This window comes from Oncorhynchus clarkii, chromosome 5 (assembly GCF_045791955.1).
Source record: "Oncorhynchus clarkii lewisi isolate Uvic-CL-2024 chromosome 5, UVic_Ocla_1.0, whole genome shotgun sequence".
Lineage (NCBI taxonomy): Eukaryota > Metazoa > Chordata > Actinopteri > Salmoniformes > Salmonidae > Oncorhynchus > Oncorhynchus clarkii.
In genome coordinates, this window is record NC_092151.1 from 50,495,911 (window position 1) to 50,517,063 (window position 21,153).

Sequence of the window (21,153 nt, forward strand, 5' to 3'; positions counted from 1 at the left end):
TCCAGGGGACCATGACACAACGTCCCAAGAATGTCCAGGTGGCTATGACACAGCGTCTCAGGAACGTCCTAAAAACGTCTTCAGGGATGTCCCAGGGGCAAACTGGGAAATAGACAAAAACTTCCAGGGGACCATGACACAACGTCCCAAGAACGTGCTAAAACGTCCTCTGTGACATCCCAGGGAGAAACCGGCAACTAGACAACACCTTCAGGGGACCGTGACACAACGTCCCAAGAAAGTTCAGGGGACCAAGACACAACGCCTCAAGACTGTTCAGAACAAATAAGCAATTCTGAAATGGTAGTCCCGCGGAAATACCCAATCTCTACTGATTGAATAGTGGAAACACATCAATCCACAGCAGTCCGAAAGACTGACTGACCTGTATTGTTTTCTACCGGTGCGTACTGTGGAGACATTGTAATGTGTATAGATTGCAAAGGTGTGTGGCTGCAGCATTGAAATGTCAACTCAGGAGATTGAGCAGCACCTGTTATTTAAGTAAGAGTCTATTTAAAGATTGTCTGTGTGGAGAGCTGATGGCAAGGATCTGTCACCACAAGTGTGAAAATGTTTTTAAAGGGATAGTTTTCCAAATTTTTTACCCAGGAGACAGTTTTTTTATACAACAGAGGAATAAAGAAAGAGCCAAATATATTTGTAATCCAGTTTACTTGGTTGTGTATTGTGTCAGCTAGTTATTGCATCAAATAGATGTTCTTTGTAGGACTTGTGTTTTGTGTACTATACCCATACATCACAAAGTAGTTAGTGACATTGTGTTGTTTCTGAGAGGTGGTGTTACATTTGTAGATGCAGCTGTTGTCTTTATCTGCTGGGTAATGCTGTGATCTCTTATGTAATGGGATATTGCACGTTAAACAGATTTGACTGTATGTTCTGCTCGTCTGGCAAACAGAAATTCTCTGCAATGCAGCTCTCTCTCCCTCCTCTCTCTCGCTCCGTCGCTCCCTCCTTTCTTTGATTCTGTCGCTCACTCCTTTCTTTGATTCCCTGATGGACTCACACATCTGAAGACACTCACTACAAATTGCAGCTGCCTCCCACCCACACACCCACATGCTGTGTTACTCACTTATGGTATACACACACATACAGTTGAAGTCGGAAGTTTCCATACACTTAGGTTCGAGTCATAAAAATTTATTTTTTAACCACTCCACAAATTTCTTGTTAACAAACTATAGTTTTGGCAAGTCAGTTAGGACATCTACTTTGTGCATGACACAATTAATTTTTCCAACAATTGTTTACAGACAGATTATTTCACTTATAATTCACTGTATCACAATTCCAGTGGGTCAGAAGTTTATATAGATTAAGTTGACTGTGCCTTTAAACAGCTTGAACAATTACAGAAAATGATGTCATGGCTTTAGAATCTTCTGATAGGCTAATTGACATAATTTGAGTCAATTGGAGGTGCAACTGTGGATGTATTTCAAGGCCTACCTTCGAACTCCGTGCCTCTTTGCTTGACATCATGGGAAAATCAAAAGAAATCAGCCAAGATCTCAGAAAAAAAGTTGCAGACCTCCACAAGTCTGGTTCATCCTTGGGAGCAATTTCCAAACGCCTGAAAGTACCACGTTCATCTGTACAAACAATAGTATGCAAGTATAAACACCATGGGACCACACAGCCATCATACTGCTCAGGAAGGAGATGCGTTCTATCTCCTAGAGATGAACGTACTTCGGTGCGTGCAAATCAACAATTCCAGAACAACAGCAAAGGATCTTGTGAAGATGCTGGAGGAAACAGGTACAAAAGTATCTATATCCACAGTCAAACAAGTCCTAAACCGTCATCACCTGAAAGGCCGCTCAGCAAGGAAGAAACCACTGCTCCAAAACCGCCATACAAAAGCCAGACTACGGTTTGCAACTGCACATGGGCACAAATAAAGTACTTTTTGGAGAAATGTCCTCTGGTCTGATGAAAGAAAATAGAACTGTTTGGCTATAATGACCATCGTTATGTTTGGAGGGAAAAGGGGGAGGCTTGCAAGCCGAAAAACACCATCCCAACCGTGAAGCACGGGGGTGGCAGCATCATGTTGTGGGGGTGCTTTGCTGCAGGAGGGACTGGTGCACTTCACAAAATAGATGACTTCATGAGGGAGGAAAATTATGTGGATATATTGAAGCAACATCTCAAGACATCAGTCAGGAAGTTAAAGCTTGGTCGCAAATGGGTCTTCCAAATGGACAATGAACCCAAGCATACTTCCAAGGTTGTGGCAAAATGGCTTAAGGACAACAAAGTCAAGGTATTGGAGTGGCCATCACAAAGCCCTGACATCATCCTATAGAACATTTGTGGGCAGAACTGAAAAAGCATGTGCGAGCAAGGAGGCCTAGAAACCTGATTCAGTTACACCAGCTCTCAGGTGGAATGGGCCAAAATTCACCCAACTTATTGTGGGAAGCTTGTGGAAGGCTACCTGTAACGTTTGACCGAAGTTAAACAATTTAAAGGCAATTTTACCAAATAATAATTGAGTGTATGTAAACTTCTGACCCACTGGGAATGTAATGAAAGAAATAAAAACTGAAATAAATACTTCTCTCTACTATTATTCTAACATTTCACATTCTTAAAATAAAGTGGTGATCCTGACTGACCTAAAGCAGGGAATTTTGTCAGGAATTGTGAAAAACTGAGTTTAAATGTATTTGGCTAAGGTGTATGTACTCTGATGCTCATACACACTTATGGCACACACATATTGTACATTTCCTGCCACTCACACACTTATGGTACACACACACACACACATACACAAACACACTCATGTCCGGTCTAAATCTAGCATGTTACTGTAATGACGTGCATTATAGCCTACACGTCATATGATGACCAACAGCTGTAGATCAAGGTCATTGCTACATTTGAGCAACGTGTTCTGCTTTTGGACATACTCTAGTACATTATTTCTATTGTCACAATATCTCTTTGTATGATTTCAAAACCATTGGACTCTCCCAAAGGGTTTTTTACTTTGTGCGTTAAACCAGTTCTACGGTGTCCATAGGACAGATTTAAGTCTACTATTAGATACACCAAAGATACAGTAGGCCCGCACTCAGAATATTTTGAAAGAGCTTACTTTATTTGAATTGTAACTCAGCATTCCTCATGCCATGTTGAAGGAGAGTTAGCAGTGGGAAAGACAATGGGGCAGAGCTTGACAATTCTGTCTAGGGATGAAAGGATGCATGGGAGCTCTACATGGGAGAAGTTGCTGAGGCTGGGTCCAGAAGTTTTTCTGCTCTCTGTCAAGGCTTTTTGGTTTGCTGTGTTTGCAAAGAATACTAATGAATTAGCAGCTCTTCTGTAACCATTCCTAACGGTTTTGCTGATATGGGAAGGAAAGTATTTTTTGGTTTTTAAAATGTTTTGTTTAGTTAGGAAGACCCTTATTTTCCTAGGTGGTCTGTGATTATAGCTGTAGTTTGGTTGTTTGTGAAAGTTTAACTAAGGATATACATTTGTAACAGAGTAGGTTCCGTCCCTCTCCCTCACTTAGCAGGAACCTGGGACCCTCTGCACAACAACACTTCACACTCACAAACCTGCATTACAAATATCGCTCCACAAAAACCATAGCCCTCACAGAGCAAGGGATACAACTACTTCTTGGTCTCAGAGCGGGTGGACACTACCTGCACAATGGACGCTACTAGCACATGTACACAGCTAACTAGCTAGCAATTCCTCTTTTAAACTTTGGTCAGCCAACCCAGACCCCTACACCTTAGTGAAGCTGTATTTACAGAGAGAAGAACTCTCCACTATATCTAGGTGTAAAGTCATTCTGTATTTCTTATGAATAATCAAAGCAAGCTATTTGTGTGTATTTGGAAGAATTGAATAACCTAGATATTAAGTAGTAGCATTGTGTAATGAACCGATCGGGTAATTAAGCTGTGTTTGGCATAGTTTTTCACGTATACTCCCGCTCCGGCGCTTGAGGTCATCAGGCTACTCATTATTGTGGCGCATTAGCGCCTCATCAGACTCGGCCGGCTCATCAGGCTCCCTCAGCCGTCTCGTCAGGCCAATACCTGGTATTGGATATGACAGAATTGTTTTTTGCTAAATAGCGATTTTCGTAAATTGACTTTATGACCAAAAAATATGCACAATCGTTTGTCTCTACATTAACTAACATATTCCTCTCAATTGTAAATGTTTTGCTTGACTCGATATGACGTTATAACTACTTACATTTGCTTCCCCGTAATGTTTTGTCAGCCATATTTGCTGTGGAAAGTCACCAAGGAGGTGTGGCTCATGTCAAATTCGTCAATGGAACCACTCGATATGGTTGGTCATGTAAAAACCTTGGGGCCCAAATGCATAATGAGTGCTCTAACTCCCCCTTGTGGTGGTCTGGAGCAATGAAGCTGTAACGCTGGGTACTTCTAAGCGGTGTAAGCTCGCAACTTTTAAAGGGGGAACCACTGTATATGGTTTCTCTGTTGCTCTATCTGTGCTATAAGGGGTGCTGCTAGGATATGTATGACAGGGTATGTACGGTTAGGTATAAGTAGGTCTTCTCTATTAAGACTTGAATGTTGTCTGCTAGCCATACATCATTACAAAGTAGTTAGTGACATTGTGCTGTTTTTGAGATGGTGGTGTTACATTCTTAGATGCAGCTGTTGTCCTTATCTGCTATGTGTATATTGAAACTTCCATTTAAATTCAGGTTTATAAAATATTTGTGCATACTGGAATAAATGGGGAATGCTGTGGGGATATTTGTTCAGTGAGTGTAACGGTTACTACTACACAGCAGTCAGGGTTGGGCAGGTTACTTTCTAAATGTAATCTGTTACAGTTACTAGTTACCTGTCCAAAATTGTAATCAGTAACGAACGTTTGTATTACCCAAACTCAGTAATATAATATCATTAATATCATTAATATCAATATAATACCTGTGTTTTCATTTTACAGTTGAAATCCCCCCCTAAAATCAACAAATGAGAATCTAAATTGGGAATAGCAGACAGAAAGGAAGAAATGAAACTTGTGTCATCCCAATTGGGAGCATAAACACTAGCCAAAACAAGAGGGGTAGAAAACAGTTCACCAGTTACTATGACGTATCGTCCCTTAGGATCAGCAATAACCTCAGAAGCTACAAAGGGAGTAGCTTTATCAACCAGAATAGCAGCACCTCTTGATTTACTATGAAAGTTTGAGTGGAACACTTGACCAACCCAGTCCTTACGCATCCTAAAATGCTCACCAGTCCTCAAGTGAGTCTCTTGAAGAAATGCAATATTTGCATTCAAACCCTTTAAGTGTGTCTTACGCTTCACCGGGTTGTTAACCCCTTTGGTATTCCAAGAAATGTACTTGATCGTATTATTTCGGCCCCTCTGGGCATTCCCGTTATTCAACCCTGTCATTAGAGCATAGAATGGAAAAGCAATGAGCGCCCAAAACCCCCAGAATAACTTGTCTCAGAGTAATAATGTACGGTGGTAAATGTTTGGAAAAAGTACAGGAAAAAAAACAGAAAAAAAAAACTAAAAAGACAGAATGACAACATTAGAACTGAACAATTCAACCTGCCCCCCCATCCCAGACAATACCTCCCCAAATGAGGTACAAGCCTAAATAGAACATGTTCTCTTCGCACAGTATGTCTGCGAGAGTGCGGTCTTAAACCTAAACCCACAGTGCCGCTCTTTAAAGTCGCGTTTTGTTAGTGGATCAAGCAGCAAAAAGAAAGATTTGTATGTATTTTTTTCAAATAAAAAAAAAGGCGAATCCCTTGTGCAAACGGAATGACAAAAGCACCACTTGTAGAAGTATATAATTGTATTCCCCGTCTTATAACAGGCATTGAGAGAGAAAATAAATCAAATGTATAAAGGCTCTCAGCCAAAAATCTAATTTGAAGTAAGGAAATCGTAGTTAGACAATCAAAAATAATAGTAATTATAATAGTAGTCTAGTTGAAGCTGAGACAGCTTACAACCAATACCAAAAAAACTATGTGTGCGCAACGTTGAACGTTTGCTGGGCATAAATGACGCTCAAAACTTTTAAAATTAAAGTGAGGCCCCAGAAACCGTGTAGCCTCGGGAGACATTTACTGATTACTGGGTCAATGCAAACGGATGCAGTAAACAAATAACCAAAACTATTTTGAGTCACTGAGACAATGTGTAAACAAACTAAATAGGTGAGCGAGATAAGGCACGCACACTAGATAATCAAAACATTAGATCACATCAAATAAGCCTGAATAGTTTCACCAACTATACAAGACTAGCCTGTTATATCTAAACATAATTGTACCACAAGTGGGGTACTTACAATCCACACTGTGAGCATATTCAAGACTTCTTGATGTGACGTTGAATGTGAGCCATAGCCTCATCCGGAGATTCAAATGTGTGGTCTTTACCCTCATGAGATATCCATAAACGGGCCGGGAATCGCAGGCCATACTTCACACTTGGATGGTCGCGAAGTACTCGTTTGGCCTGTCCGAAAGCTGCGCGTTGCCTGGAAACAGTGGGGGAGTAGTCCTGGTAAATGGAAAAGCTCTGTCCTTGAAAGCTCAGAGTGGTATTGCGGGCTCTTCGGAGGATCTCCATCTTCTCATGAAAAAAGTACACTCGAAGAATTATGTCACGGGGCCTCTCCCCATCCCGGGGCTTTGGGCGCAGCGACCGGTGGGCTCGATCAATCAGGCGCTTTTCATCTAAGGCAAGAACATCCTTCAGCAGCCCTGAAACGAAATCCGTGGCGCGATGCATTTCCGCGGACTCTGGGACTGATACAAGTCTCAGATTATTACGGCGAGAGAATCCCTCTAAACTCACACAGCTCTCCCTCACCTTTTTCAAATCCGCAGCTAGGCGTTTAACTTCAGTCTCCAGGGATGTAGTTAAATCGGAGACATTAGTAGCGGAGGCCTCCAGTGCTGTAATCATTGTAGTGTGTGACGCAGTTGTTATTTTGAGTAATGTAATTGCCGGAACAGTCTCGTTCCGCAGGATGGTTAAATCTGCTTTTAAAGTATCAGAAACCTCCTGTATTCTGGCCTCAATCGTAGCAACCACCTGTGTTTTCATTTCAACTATCTCAGAGCGTAGTAGTTTGATGGCCTCGAGAATGTTCATTTCAGCGCCGCCAGGCCAAGCCGCGCCCCCGGGTAAAGTGTGCGTCCCCGGGCCCTCAGTGTGCGGTGATGAGAGCGGGTCTTGTAGGCCGGGTTTTCTCAAAGTCATGCTCTTGGCCTTATGTTTGGTCGACATGCTGACATTCGGAAGCAAAGTAGTCTTGGTTTTTACGGAAAGGGATCACCAAATTAATATTTGAAAATAAATACGGTTCTGCTGCAGAATTCACATAAACTTTAAGAATACCACGGGAGCAAACGGAGAACACGTCAGTCACACATGGCGTCCCCTACTATCCCCGCAGTGTTAATATTTTGTTGTTGTTTTGTCTAAACCCAAATCCATGAGAGAGTTGTTTGGTTCAATGAGTAGACCAATGGCAGAGACAGACCATGCCTGGTTTAAAGGTATTGGCTTTACCTGCCTCCTATGATGAATACTATGATGCCCCTGACCTATATGCGAATGGTTAAAATTTCCAGATGTCTAACGTCGATTTCTGTACATGGTTATATGAGACTAGGTAGTCTCAAAGGGGGGGATGTTGGGGGTTACCCTGGGGGTCAGGTGTAGTCACGCAGCCTCAAGGCCAAGATAGTAAAGTGAGAAACCACAGTCTAGACATGTTTTTCTCATCTTAGATACTATCTAATCCAATGCAACAATATTGTTGCATTGGATTAGATAGTATCTAAGATGAGAAAAACATGTCTAGACTGTATGATTGACGGTAGGTTGTCTACACCAACTAGTATAAAGAGTGTTGTCTCCTGTTTCGCCACACATATCTTTACTATAGACTACTGAGGTATTATGTATGTGAATCTCTGTCTGCAATTGCATTTTATTACTAAAGAGTTTTATACCAAGGTTCTTGTGTCTGTGTCATTTATCTGGAAGACTGATTGTTGAAGGAAACTTACATCACCCCAAGCAAAGGACCACCCAATACTCACCCTAATTATTTGATAACTTTCCCCTTCATAACTTAGTGTCCTGTTCCGACTTGGTGGTGCACATGTAGCCTATAGCCTGTTTTAGAGAATAGTAATCATTGAATATTGTCAGAGCTTTCATTGTCTGCTTATATGTCCCTTTTATTTATCCTACAGTTCTGATTTGGTGTACATGGAGAATACTGTAAGAACGCCTATGTTCAGAATTCTGTTGCTGTACATTTCAAAAGTCTCGGTCAGGAATGTCTTTATCGAAATTACGGATTGACTCTTATCCACTTGTCGTAATCCGTTTGTCGTTATGCCATAGTCTGTACATCTCAATTGTCAGTAGAAACCACATCTGTTTGAGCAATTCAGCCATATGGTTTAAAAAAGGCAGTAAATTAACTGAATGAACTGTTTCACTGACAGACAGCGGTGGTGCAGGATTCAGGTGCAGCGGTGGTAAGGATTCACTCCATGGTGCTGGAAATAAAGCTCTGCTGTTGTGACAACATTATGTAGGGCACCGTTTGTCACCGTTATAGTGCAATTCATGTATTCTGTTGTGTTGCGTTGTGTAGTGGCGTTGCAGGCATGCATCTCATTTTTATAAATGTTTTACCCCACCAAGATTTACATGCTAAAATCGCCACTGAACAAGTCACATAAGAAGTTGCATGGCCTTTATAATGGCTACTCTCTAGGCATGGTTTTGAAATATTACCATTTCAAAATCATGATACTGTCTACAGACAGTATCAACTTTGCTGTAGGCTTGTGGAAGCTGCTTTAGACACGGTGATCTAGCTATCATATTGACCAGTGGTATGCCTACAAGTGCACCTGATTTAGCGCTCTGGGCCCGCCGAGTAGGCCGAGTAGGCGTAGTTTGTATCTTCAGACAAATAAAATGGTTCAAAATGGGAACACTTCGCCTACATGGCAGAGAAACCAAGTGCACCTGTCGCTTCTATAGCTGATTGGCTGGGCCTGGATTAAAACTGTCAGGGCCAATGTCCTGCCAGGCCCTGCCGTGGCGTCGCCCCTGAGTGAAAGGAGTCTTTTTTTGTCACAATAAACACCAATTGGAAGGAAACGTTTTCAAGTGGGAAGCATGGATACCTGAACTTGTTCAATAGAACCTGTCTTTTTCAAGATTTTCATTTATGGCTAACGAACAATGCCCAGGTTTCAGAGCCAGATAACATAAAGAGTATGGCACCGGAGATGAAGGTTTGGTTGTAGTGTGGCACCAAGACCGGAATGGAACTTGACTTGTGCTGTCATAATGGAAAATCCTGATAGTAGCTGTTTGATATACCTAACTGTCTCTCTCTAAAAATCCTCATGCTGAAGAAGGAAGTGGTAAAATGCATAATTACCTGGAATTTCAAAGACAGAATTCCAGTAGCTAACATCATGTTACTGTAATGTAGTATCTGACAATTTCTTCCTTCATGATCTGTTGGTACCTAGAGAGAACTATAGTCTTTCATTGTTAAAGCTTTTGTTTGATTCATAGTAATACCACAGTAGGCTAAGCTGGTTGTAGTACCTAACGAGGAGATTATGGAAAAATCTAATTTTCACGTCACTCTATTGAAATCAGAGTAGAGGATTTTTGCTAGATCAGGGAAGATTTCCTCAAATGTATCTTATTACAAAGGATGGACATGAAAAGGTTGGGACTCGTTGAACAGCATGCTTTTAGATAACACACACTGTTCTCCTTTCGGTTCACTTTGGCACTGTGGACCTTCCAACTGTAATTTAGGATGTTTGGTCAACTATTCTTGTTGGTTCCCAAAGCTGATAGGCTTTAGCTCAGTAGCCAAATGTGTTCTTGAGATGCACAGATGAACCATGTTACCCAAATGGTGTGTGTGTGTGTGTGTGTGTATGTGTGTGTGTGTGTGTGTGTGTGTGTGTGTGTGTGTGTGTGTGTGTGTGTGTGTGTGTGTGTGTGTGTGTGTGTGTGTGTGTGTGTGTGTGTGTGTGTGTGTGTGTACACGAGCATGTGTGTCTGCCTGCATCTGGGCACTCTCTCAAAGGATCCATTCCATCTATTTCAAAGGGAAAAAGAGAGCGAAAGAGATCTATATACTACAAAGAGTTTGTAATTTGGAATTCTTCCAAAACTAAATTGATGTTCAGTGCTCTTTATAATATTTTCTATGGGAAGTGTATTGCCACTCGTGAGACTCTTGATTCTCACAGATAATTATTGGGATGCTGTATTGAATAATATTGTTTTCCTCTATATATTTATAAATAAAATTGTATTGAGCAGTTCGAACCTCTTCCACTCTCAAACTAGCAATTTCAAGCCTTCCAATAGACGGGTTAGTTGACAACATCACGAAACCAATGCGCGCGCTTCAATGGGGCAGAAGGCTGACTGTTGTTGTGATTCTGGATGTCCAGATATCTAGATACGATGACAAGAAGCTGACGTGGGGAATCATATGTGGCTTGTTTCAGCTAGTTTTATCTTGTTCTTCATACCATGTCTCATTTTGAGGTGCTTTTACTGATGTCACGTCTATGATAATATGGCTCAAATATACTAGCTGTAGCTAACCAACAACTGTAGCAATGTATTTGAGAGACAACAAGTGCTCATTGTGCAAATCAATTTGTATGTTTTCAATAAACATTAGAGATAGTTCACGATGTCAGCAGTCTAAGCCAACCCTGTCTGTTTTGCCCCATAATTGCACACTCATCGGTTAAGTTGCTAAACAAACAACCCCTTCTATAGCACAGCTTTTTCCTACCATACTGATGTCCTGCAGACATCCAACGTTGAGTGCTATTCTGTGTTGAGTCGAGATGGCGTGAGGCTATTTCCACGGTTACCTGGAATGGGACGGATTCCATTTTTAGAAACCCGTCAGGCAGAGAGAGAGCCTTTGGACATGGACAAGTCATTTTTTGACTGCTCTAAAACCAGTCCTTATTTCAATATTATATCAGTTTTGGTTGTTAATATTGAATCCCCACACTGCATTATAGATCTGTTTTAGTGTCAGTGCCAGCTTTCTGCACGCATTGCATAGGATGCCCAAACTTTTTTGCCTCGTGAATCACCTAAACTTGAACATTTCCTGGTGAGTCCCCAAATAGACTGAACCATGTTTCTAGTAAGTAACCACTCAGTGTTTAGGAGCAGCTCAAGGGGGACAGGCTGCTACCCGCTGTTTGGAAAGCACCGGCACAAAGTGGGTTCCAATGGCTCAATTGGTTGAAGCCAATATTTGGCTCTGGTTGGAGCATGGTGCTTGCAACACCGCAAGCACCATAGATAAAGCGTTTGCTAAATGACAATATTATGTACAGTACATACTGTGATACTGTTTCCTCATCCTGGTACAGTGTGCTTTGAGAGCCAGTCAGTGCTTGATGTGTAAGGCCCTAGCTTAATGTTCCACAAGCAGGTTACAGCTCTCCCAATGGAGGTTACAATCAGGTCAAGCCTCTTACGCAACAAATGTTTGATCAAACAATTAAACATTGTTGTGTATCACCCAGATTACATAAGAGACTGAGACTGTACATATTTGTCCCTCATTTGTGCTCAGTTTAAGCTGATTTCAATAGAGGGTTGTCTCTGCAGAAAAGTACACATCTGGGTCATGTTCAGTAGACACCAAACAATAGAAAAACGGACTGAAACTTGGATGTAAAATCTAGACTTGGTCGAATAAGAAACATTCATTTTCCACTGCAATTTTAGTTTGTTGCGGGCCTTAATACCTCCAAAATTGGGGTAGTGCTAAGTTAACATCTGGAATTGTTTTAAGATAGTCATACCATGGATCATTTAGCTATTTTATTTAGAATTGTAGGACCCCTTTGGGTATCAAAAAAAATGATATCGATAAAATATTGAATTTGGCCTTTACTACTATAGCTCAGAAAAACTAATTGAATAACACATTCATAAATAAAATTAAAAAAGAATAAGGTTGTAAAGTGTCTGTCCTATGTTTAGGAGATATAAGACAGCTCAGGAAATATTTTAGTTTTTTGGACACATATTTAACCCCTTATTTTTGTTGGCACAAAACTAACTCCATACTTCCATTAGTTTGTATGGGCTACTTTCAGATGAGTCCCGTGACACGTAGAGCAAAACTGCGATTCTGAAGCTATAGACAGAAGTTGGCACATCAGCATACCCAAATTCAGATCAATCCTGTATTACTTGTGAGGGTCGTAGAGTAAAACAGAGAGTCTCCCCTTCCCATGGAGTGTAAAAGTTTGTAGGCCAAACCATTCGGACGCTACAAACGTTTTGTAGCTCGGCCATCGACACAAGTGGATGCGGTGGATTGAGACACAAAATAGTTTGACAACCATGTTTGTAAGCTTTTAAATTATATTAAACTCAACCTTTTTTATTTTCTAGTGATGAAGACATGGATGTCTCATGGTATGGTGGGGTATGCGAAACGGGTCAACTTTGAGCGCTTCTATCTCCTAAATGTTATAGCACTCAGGTCAAAAAAGTCACTTTCTGACCACATCTACCATTGGCAAATATGTATTGAAAGTTTTGTTTAAATCAAAAGGGGTGCGGTCAAAAAGTGATTGAAATCAAATGGAACGACCCAATATGCTTTCCATTATGTTTGTTTAATACGATAGATAGGTTTATGTAGCCTACTATGAGATCACTACCTGGCTGTGTGCTCAATTTTATTCACCTGTCAGCAACGCATGTGGCTAAAATAGCCGAATCCACTAATTTGAATGGGTGTCCACATACTTTGGTATATATAATGTACAGTGCCTTGCGAAAGTATTCGGCCCCCTTGAACTTTGCGACCTTTTGCCACATTTCAGGCTTCAAACATAAAGATATAAAATTGTATTTTTTTGTGAAGAATCAACAACAAGTGGGACACAATCATGAAGTGGAACGACATTTATTGGATATTTCAAACTTTTTTAACAAATCCAAAACTGAAAAATTGGGCGTGCAAAATTATTCAGCCCCTTTACTTTCAGTGCAGCAAACTCTCTCCAGAAGTTCAGTGAGGATCTCTGAATGATCCAATGTTGACCTAAATGACTAATGATGATAAATACAATCCACCTGTGTGTAATCAAGTCTCCGTATAAATGCACCTGCACTGTGATAGTCTCAGAGGTCCGTCAAAAGCGCAGAGAGCATCATGAAGAACAAGGAACACACCAGGCAGGTCCGAGATACTGTTGTGAAGAAGTTTAAAGCCGGATTTGGATACAAAAAGATTTCCCAAGCTTTAAACATCCCAAGGAGCACTGTGCAAGCGATAATATTGAAATGGAAGGAGTATCAGACCACTGCAAATCTACCAAGACCTGGCCGTCCCTCTAAACTTTCAGCTCATACAAGGAGAAGACTGATCAGAGATGCAGCCAAGAGGCCCATGATCACTCTGGATGAACTGCAGAGATCTACAGCTGAGGTGGGAGACTCTGTCCATAGGACAACAATCAGTTGTATATTGCACAAATCTGGCCTTTATGGAAGAGTGGCAAGAAGAAAGCCATTTCTGTGGAAGAAGGTGCTCTGGTCAGATGAAACCAAAATTGAACTTTTTGGCCACAATGCAAAACGTTATGTTTGGCGTAAAAGCAACACAGGTCATCACCCTGAACACACCATCCCCACTGTCAAACATGGTGGCGGCAGCATCATGGTTTGGGCCTGCTTTTCTTTAGCAGGGACAGGGAAGATGGTTAAAACTGATGGGAAGATGGATGGAGCCAAATACAGGACCATTCTGGAAGAAAACCTGATGGAGTCTGCAAAAGACCTGAGACTGGGACGGAGATTTGTCTTCCAACAAGACAATGATCCAAAACATAAAGCAAAATCTACAATGGAATGGTTCAAAAATAAACATATCCAGGTGTTAGAATGGCCAAGTCAAAGTCCAGACCTGAATCCAATCGAGAATCTGTGGAAAGAACTGAAAACTGCTGTTCACAAATGCTCTCCATCCAACCTCACTGAGCTCGAGCTGTTTTGCAAAAAATGTCAGTCTCTCGATGTGCAAAACTGATAGAGACATACCCCAAGCGACTTACAGCTGTAATCGCAGCAAAAGGTGGCGCTACAAAGTATTAACTTAAGGGGGCTGAATAATTTTGCACGCCCAATTTTTCAGTTTTTGATTTGTTAAAAGAGTTTGAAATATCCAATAAATGTCGTTCCACTTCATGATTGTGTCCCACTTGTTGTTGATTCTTCACAAAAAAATACAGTTTTATATCTTTATGTTTGAAGCCTGAAATGTGGCAAAAGGTCGCATAGTTCAAGGGGGCCGAATACTTTCGCAAGGCACTGTATATCAGTTTTCATAGCTGCTGTGATCAAGGAGACTTGTGGGTCACGGGTCCACATAACAGTAACGCTCGTAGTGACGTGTCAGTATTACCAAGTAAACACTTAAAAGCATAGGTAAACAGCTCGGCTGTCACTCAAACAATCTTGCCCTTTATCTCAATGGGCAAGAGTCATAGACTCTGTCTGAAATAGCACCTTACCCCCCTACATATTGCACTACTTTTAAGTGGAAAGGAGTGCACTATAGGGAATAGGGTCCCATTTTGGATGCACACATAGTAATACCACCCTTGGTAGTACCGCAGGTGTTTTTATGATCCCATTCATACCGGATTGCAACATTCCCCCAAGCAATCCCAGACACTCTCTACAACATAATAAGATCTTTATTGTTGTCATTTTGTCTCAGCAGCAGGGGACAAAGCAGATCAAAATCAATATCCTTCCACTGGATGCACCAAAGGGAAAAAGCCCTTTGAAAAATGACATTGCTCCTTTGGCCTTTCCAGATGAGGCCGGTCTGGGATGTTAATTTGTTTTGACATGCCAGATTCATTTCTCACTGCGCTGTGCTCTCTTCGGTAATGAGGGGTGTGTGTGAAGAGTATTGTGTTGTTGCCCTTCTGTTTAGATGGCTAAATTGAGGGCGTTGCAAAGTGTCTTCACTGTATGTTATTAAATGCTGTTGGGGTTAAAGTCCTCCAATGGTGTTTGGTTTGCTAGGTTGGAGTGGTGTGTAATTATATAGCTAGCCAGTACACTCACTGGGTGTCAGAGTCAGTAACAAACTGCTACAGATGCGAGCGCAGGCTAGGCTACCGCAAGGCTACTAGCGTTAGCATGTGCTGATTGCGTATAGAAATGCTTGCAGGTTAGTATATAGAAATGCTAGCGTTAGCAGGAATTGCCCTTAATCATAGATATGGGATAAGGTAACCTTACCCCCAAAACTCACCTTAAACATTAGCTTAAACATTTGTTTCATATGGCCGCTGAGAAATGGGATTACATAGCCAACAGTTTAGATTCAATCGTAATCTATATGGCTCAGACTAATCCTACCCCATTATTCTAAACCCTATTTAGGCCTTATATGGAAATTCACTGGTATACATTATACAGAAACTTTTCCAACATGAAATGAAGCCGAATTGAGTATGCCACATCTCCATTAGGGCACACAACGGAAAATGTTTTGCAATGGGAAACAAAAATGAGTGTTTCTTATTGGACAAATTCAAGTAGCCCCTCCCTATTTCAGTCTATTTTATTCTGTTTGGTGCCTAATGAACACAATCCTAACCCATGACTCAAGTCTATTTGCCGCTGAGTGGTTTCATTTGGCTTCCACATGGTGTAATGCATCATCCCAGATAGTATACAGAGGGGTTTGAAAATATTGACACTTGACAAAGATGAGAAATAATGACTGTGTACTGAGCTATATTTTGTGCAAAAAAAAGAGGAACATTTTCTCAGAGAAAGAGATTTTTTTTAAACAAGTAATACAACATATTCTCAAAAAGGTAGGGGTCAAAATTATTGACATGTCTCACCCCTAAAGATTCTGAAAATACATTTGTCAAAAGTGTTGTATTTGGTCCCATATCCCTAGCACGCTACCATGACCTGGCTACAGTGCAGAGGGACTTAAAATAACATAATTGCAGGGTAGCCAGTGTCTTTGTCATTATAGGGCTTTCAGGATACTGCTCTTGTATGACAGAGTCCGAACGTACACTACTTTTAGCCAGAGCTGTACACATGGACACCAGTATGACAGGGAGGGGGAGGGGGGTGAGTCACTTTTCATATTGCCTCTATGTATTCATTGGGGAATCCATTGTTGGCTTGGCGTGGGCGGCTTCTGCTTTTAGCGTGTGTGTGTTTCTGACGGGTTTGTACTCCACTGAAGGCCTCTGCACATGGCTATAATCAGAGCCAGTCAAGCCCTTGAGCTGAACTGACATTTGGAGTGCCTGTAGGGACGGGGTACTATACGCCACATTCTCCTGCTGTAGCCATTGCCCTAAAACATGGCAGCATATGGCTTCTAATAAGTCTACACAGCCATGTCTCAGGGCAAGTAGTGCCTCTTAATTTGTGTTTATTATAGTAGTTCATATTTCTCTAAGTCTTCAACATCTTTATTATGCACTCTAAACGTGTCACCAGCATCCTATATTTCCTAGAACCAATATGAATAGGAATGATGATATTAATATTATATAGTGGGATGTTGAGACCTTAGAGGTACATTATATTACTGTTCTATTTCAGTCTGTGGTTGAGACAGAGACACACTCTAAACTCCTGACTCAGGCTGCAGGCTTGGTGTAGGCCCCTCTCTCTCTCCCTGTCAGTGTGCGTGAACACAAATTTAATTGGGTCGCACAACGAGGGACGGACCCAACTGTTTCCAGGGCAGCAGCCACTGGGGAGCGGCCAACTGGAGACAGATATGCCAGGCAATATGTGGAGGAGGAATAGCACTCCATGGTTCAATTCCATTCCCATAACCTACTCCCTTCCCTCTATCCTTGTTGTGCCCCCTCGTAGATTGAATAGATCTGGATAGGTCTTATCAAGATGGCAATAGATGGCCACACCCTTCTGATAGGCCTGGTCTTCTATAGATTCCACCATATTCCAAACTCTTATAGGGCTTTTCTAATATGGGGTTTCACACTGGTAGTTGGGGTTTTACACTGATGCTTTGTGTAGGTTTTACCTTGCTGCTTTGTGTTTCTGTGCCTGGCCCCCCCAAAAAAGTCTAGGGCCATGGTAACAGTTAGCCAATTTGACAAGTGCAGAGGGAATAAGGAAGCTACATGAGTAACCAGATTAGAAGGAGGTCCATGACTCCACGGTACATAATGAGCTCAATTTCTGTTTATTGTGTCCCCTTTCAGAGCGCCCACCTGGCGGTGATCGACACACTAATGACGGCGTACACGGTGGAGACTGTGAGCTTGGAGAAGGTGGTGGCGTGCGTCCTCCAGTACTCTTCCCACAACGACGAAGACGGCGACACCCCATACGACACAGAGGACGCCATGACCAGCTGGATCAACAAGGTAGACATCTGCATGGTATTTCATGCACACACACACACACACACACAGTAGGACCATTTACAGTCTAGACCAGCTGGACACCATACATTTGTTCCCTTTTCCCACTACGGAGCCGAACTGAGCTTAGCTAAGCCAATCTGTGCTGCACTGGTTCTTATTACTCTGCTCTCTCTTTCCCCTATGTAGGACAGGAAATCCACTGAAAATCAGTAGGTCTACTGAGAAGGGTTCAACTTTTTGAAAATTCCAAAATATTATTAGTAACTGTATACTTGGCATAATTTTTTCCTGTATAAACAAATACAATGAATCAACAGAGAAGAGCTAGGGAGTGAATCGGGACCGCCTGCGCATGTTGTCCTGTGAGGAGGCGGTCTTGCCCTGGGCCCGTCCCTATGCAGCTGGCTCTGCAGTGTGACAATAGTAGGGGGGTGTTAGTCTGTGTCCCAAATGGAACGTATAGTGCATTATTTTCAGGCCAGAGCCCTATGGACCCTGGGCAAAAATAGCGCACTAAATAGGGAATAGCGTGCCATTTGGGACGCAGGCTTAGTGAGTGCTGCTGAACCAGTCAAGGGAGACACTCCACCTCCTCATCCTTATGGCCCAGTACAGGCTGTTGTTTACATTCCACTGCTGGGAACACTTGGGGGCTGCCAGCTCTGGCCTGCTGGAGACTCGTACACTAAAATACACAGTCATGAATGCTATCCATTTTACAGATGCACACAGGCACCTCTACACACCTGTACACAGACATACAGTATACATATAGACACACAAACACATGACACAATACACACCCAAGTCAAATGGAATGGAACCTTTCGGGGGAACCATGTGGTATACTCTGCAGATGTTGACAAACTGTGGGAGTCTCCAGGAAACAATGAACTCCAATACTCAAATCAAGGAAATTGCTGGAAGGCTCAAAATGTTTTGAAGGGACTGTGTTTTTGTAAAGATTTCTTAAATCATATTGTTATTTCACATGGCAGTAAGGAAGGAAAAAAATGGGTTGACATACATTATGTTGTAAAATTTGATTTTATACAGTCTAAGGTGGGCGCCCTCCAATTTACAAGATAGATGTTACGTTATGAGAACATTGAATAACTGATTAGGTTTATCTTTATCTTATGACATGTTGCCGTTTGTAATGAATCCTGTTCGTTCTCTCTCTCTCTCTCTCTCTCTCTCTCTCTCTCTCTCTCTCTCTCTCTCTCTCTCTCTCTCTCTCTCTCTCTCTCTCTCTCTCTCTCTCTCTCTCTCTCTCTCTCTCTCTCTCTCTCTCTCTCGCTCTCTCTCTCTCTCTCTCTCCTTTGTTAACCAGGTAAATGAGTATCTGAAAGATATCATCTCTCAGGAGCTGAGGAGAGAGATGCAGAGTGTTGAGCCAGTTGGCAAGCCAGGGGTGAGTACCTCCCTCTCCTCTTTTCTCTTGTCTTCTTATGTCTTCTTCCTTCCCCCCACCACTTTACTAGAACCACTGCCGGGGCCTCCTTTATAAACGGTACGTACTAAAAATATGCCCCAAAACATATAAAAACTGAACATGACTGAATGCCACACATACACAATCCATGTCTCAATTGTCTCAAGGCTTAAAAATATTTATTTAACCTGTCTCCTCCCCTTCATCTACACTGATTGCAGTGGATTTAACAAGTGACATCAATAAGGGATCATAGCGTTCACCATGATTCACAGGATGCACCTGAGCTCAATTTGAGGATGCACCTGAGCTCAGTGCACCTGATGCACCTTAGGATGCACCTGAGCTCAACCTTAGAATGCACCTGAGCTCAACCTTAGGATGCACCTGAGCTCAACCTTAGGATGCACCTGAGCTCAACCTGAGGATGCACCTGAGCTCAACCTGAGGATGCACCTGAGCTCAACCTTAGGATGCACCTGAGCTCAACCTTAGGATGCACCTGAGCTCAACCTTGGGATGCACCTGAGCTGAACCTTAGGATGCATCTGAGCTCAACCTTAGGATGCACCTGAGCTGAACCTTAGGATGCACCTGAGCTCAACCCTAGGATGCACCTGAGCTCAACCTTAGGATGCACCTGAGCTCAACCTGAGAATGCACCTGAGCTCAACCTTAGGATGCACCTGAGCTCAACCTTAGGATGCACCTGAGCTCAACCTTAGGATGCACCTGAGCTCAACCTTGGGATGCACCTGAGCTGAACCTTAGGATGCATCTGAGCTCAACCTTAGGATGCACCTGAGCTCAACCTTAGGATGCACCTGAGCTCAACCCTAGGATGCACCTGAGCTCAACCTTAAGATGCACCTGAGCTCAACCTAAGGATGCACCTGAGCTCAATGCGCCTGATGCACCTCAGGATGCGCCTGATTTCATTTTCAAGTCTCATAGCAAAGGGACTGAATACTTATGCAAATTTGATATTTCAGTTTTTTGATTTTTATAAATGTACAAATCTTTTTTGTTCAAAAACCTGTTTTTCGCTTTGTCATTATGGGGTATTGTGTGTACATGAGGGGGGAAAAACACAATTTGATCCATTTTAGAATGACTAACTTAACAAAATGTGAAAAAGTCAAAGGGTCTGAATACTTTCCGAATGCACTGTACGCTACAGTAGAATTTAACAGGTGAAATGACAGTTGATCTTTTGCTTTGAAGTGAGTAGACGATGTTTCAGAATTTGCAGGCAGTGCAGCATATTTAGGTTCGGGAAGGGAAAAAAAACATTATTGAATTGAAACTATTTGTATACATGTCTTCCACAATTTGCAACTGTTTTTGTCTTTTCCCGAAATGGTCAGATACAGCAACTGTCACTGCAAAAGAAAACATTCTGCAAACACCTCCAGACATTTGATCAAGTTCACCATTGCTATTTCCTTTAGATCAGAGGTCTTCAACCTTTTCTTGAATGGCCAATCATATTACTCTTTTGCATTGGATTGCATTGCATTGTAGGCTGCCACTGTAAGTGTAGTTTAAAAAAAACATCTGAGTAGATAATGTTTCAGAATTTTCAGGAAATCATATTACTCAAATACAAATAATACTTCACTCAAATACAAATAATACTTTTCTGCGTCTAGTCTTCAATAGTTTTCAATGGTAGACTGCGACAGAGCAGGTAAATGTTGAACTAGAACGCAAAATTGCGCTGAGAAGTAACTGGCCCCGTTGTTTCTGCTGCTGCTTTGAAAGTGGATTGAAAAGTACTGGGGCAAATGCTTTCACGCCACACGTTTTCCGGCGGCTCTGGCAGCAATGCACTACCGGCTCCCGGGGGCAGTAGGGCGGGGAGGGGTTCATTAGTTTAAAAAATAGCACTGATCAAAAGGACACTTTTTCCATAGGGGGGCAAAAGGACAGATACTCCAGCACCCCTAGGGCTCTATCTGTGCACGTGACTGCATGTATGAATTTAGTAATTAATCGTGTGTAATGCCAATTTAAAACTATTGAATTCAAATTACATTTCTTAATAGAAATTGAAAATGATTAAATTCAAGTTCAATCCAAACCCTGGATGACTGACAGGGGCACTGTATTGAAAGCACCGCTGAGCCATTTTGGTACTCCTCCATTGTAAAGAAATATTTTGGAAGCTATAAAAATGCAT

General features: G+C 41.9%; 1 protein-coding gene across 1 annotated transcript in view; it reads left to right on the forward strand.

Annotated features, from left to right (window-relative positions):
* LOC139408961 (calmodulin-regulated spectrin-associated protein 2-like) overlaps positions 1–21,153 on the forward strand; it is a 77,228-nt gene that overhangs the window by 24,801 nt on the left and 31,274 nt on the right. The window contains exons 3-4 of the mRNA XM_071153491.1: positions 17,372–17,536; positions 18,870–18,950. Coding sequence (XP_071009592.1) covers positions 17,372–17,536; positions 18,870–18,950 — 246 coding nt within the window. The remainder of the gene's footprint in view (positions 1–17,371; positions 17,537–18,869; positions 18,951–21,153) is intronic.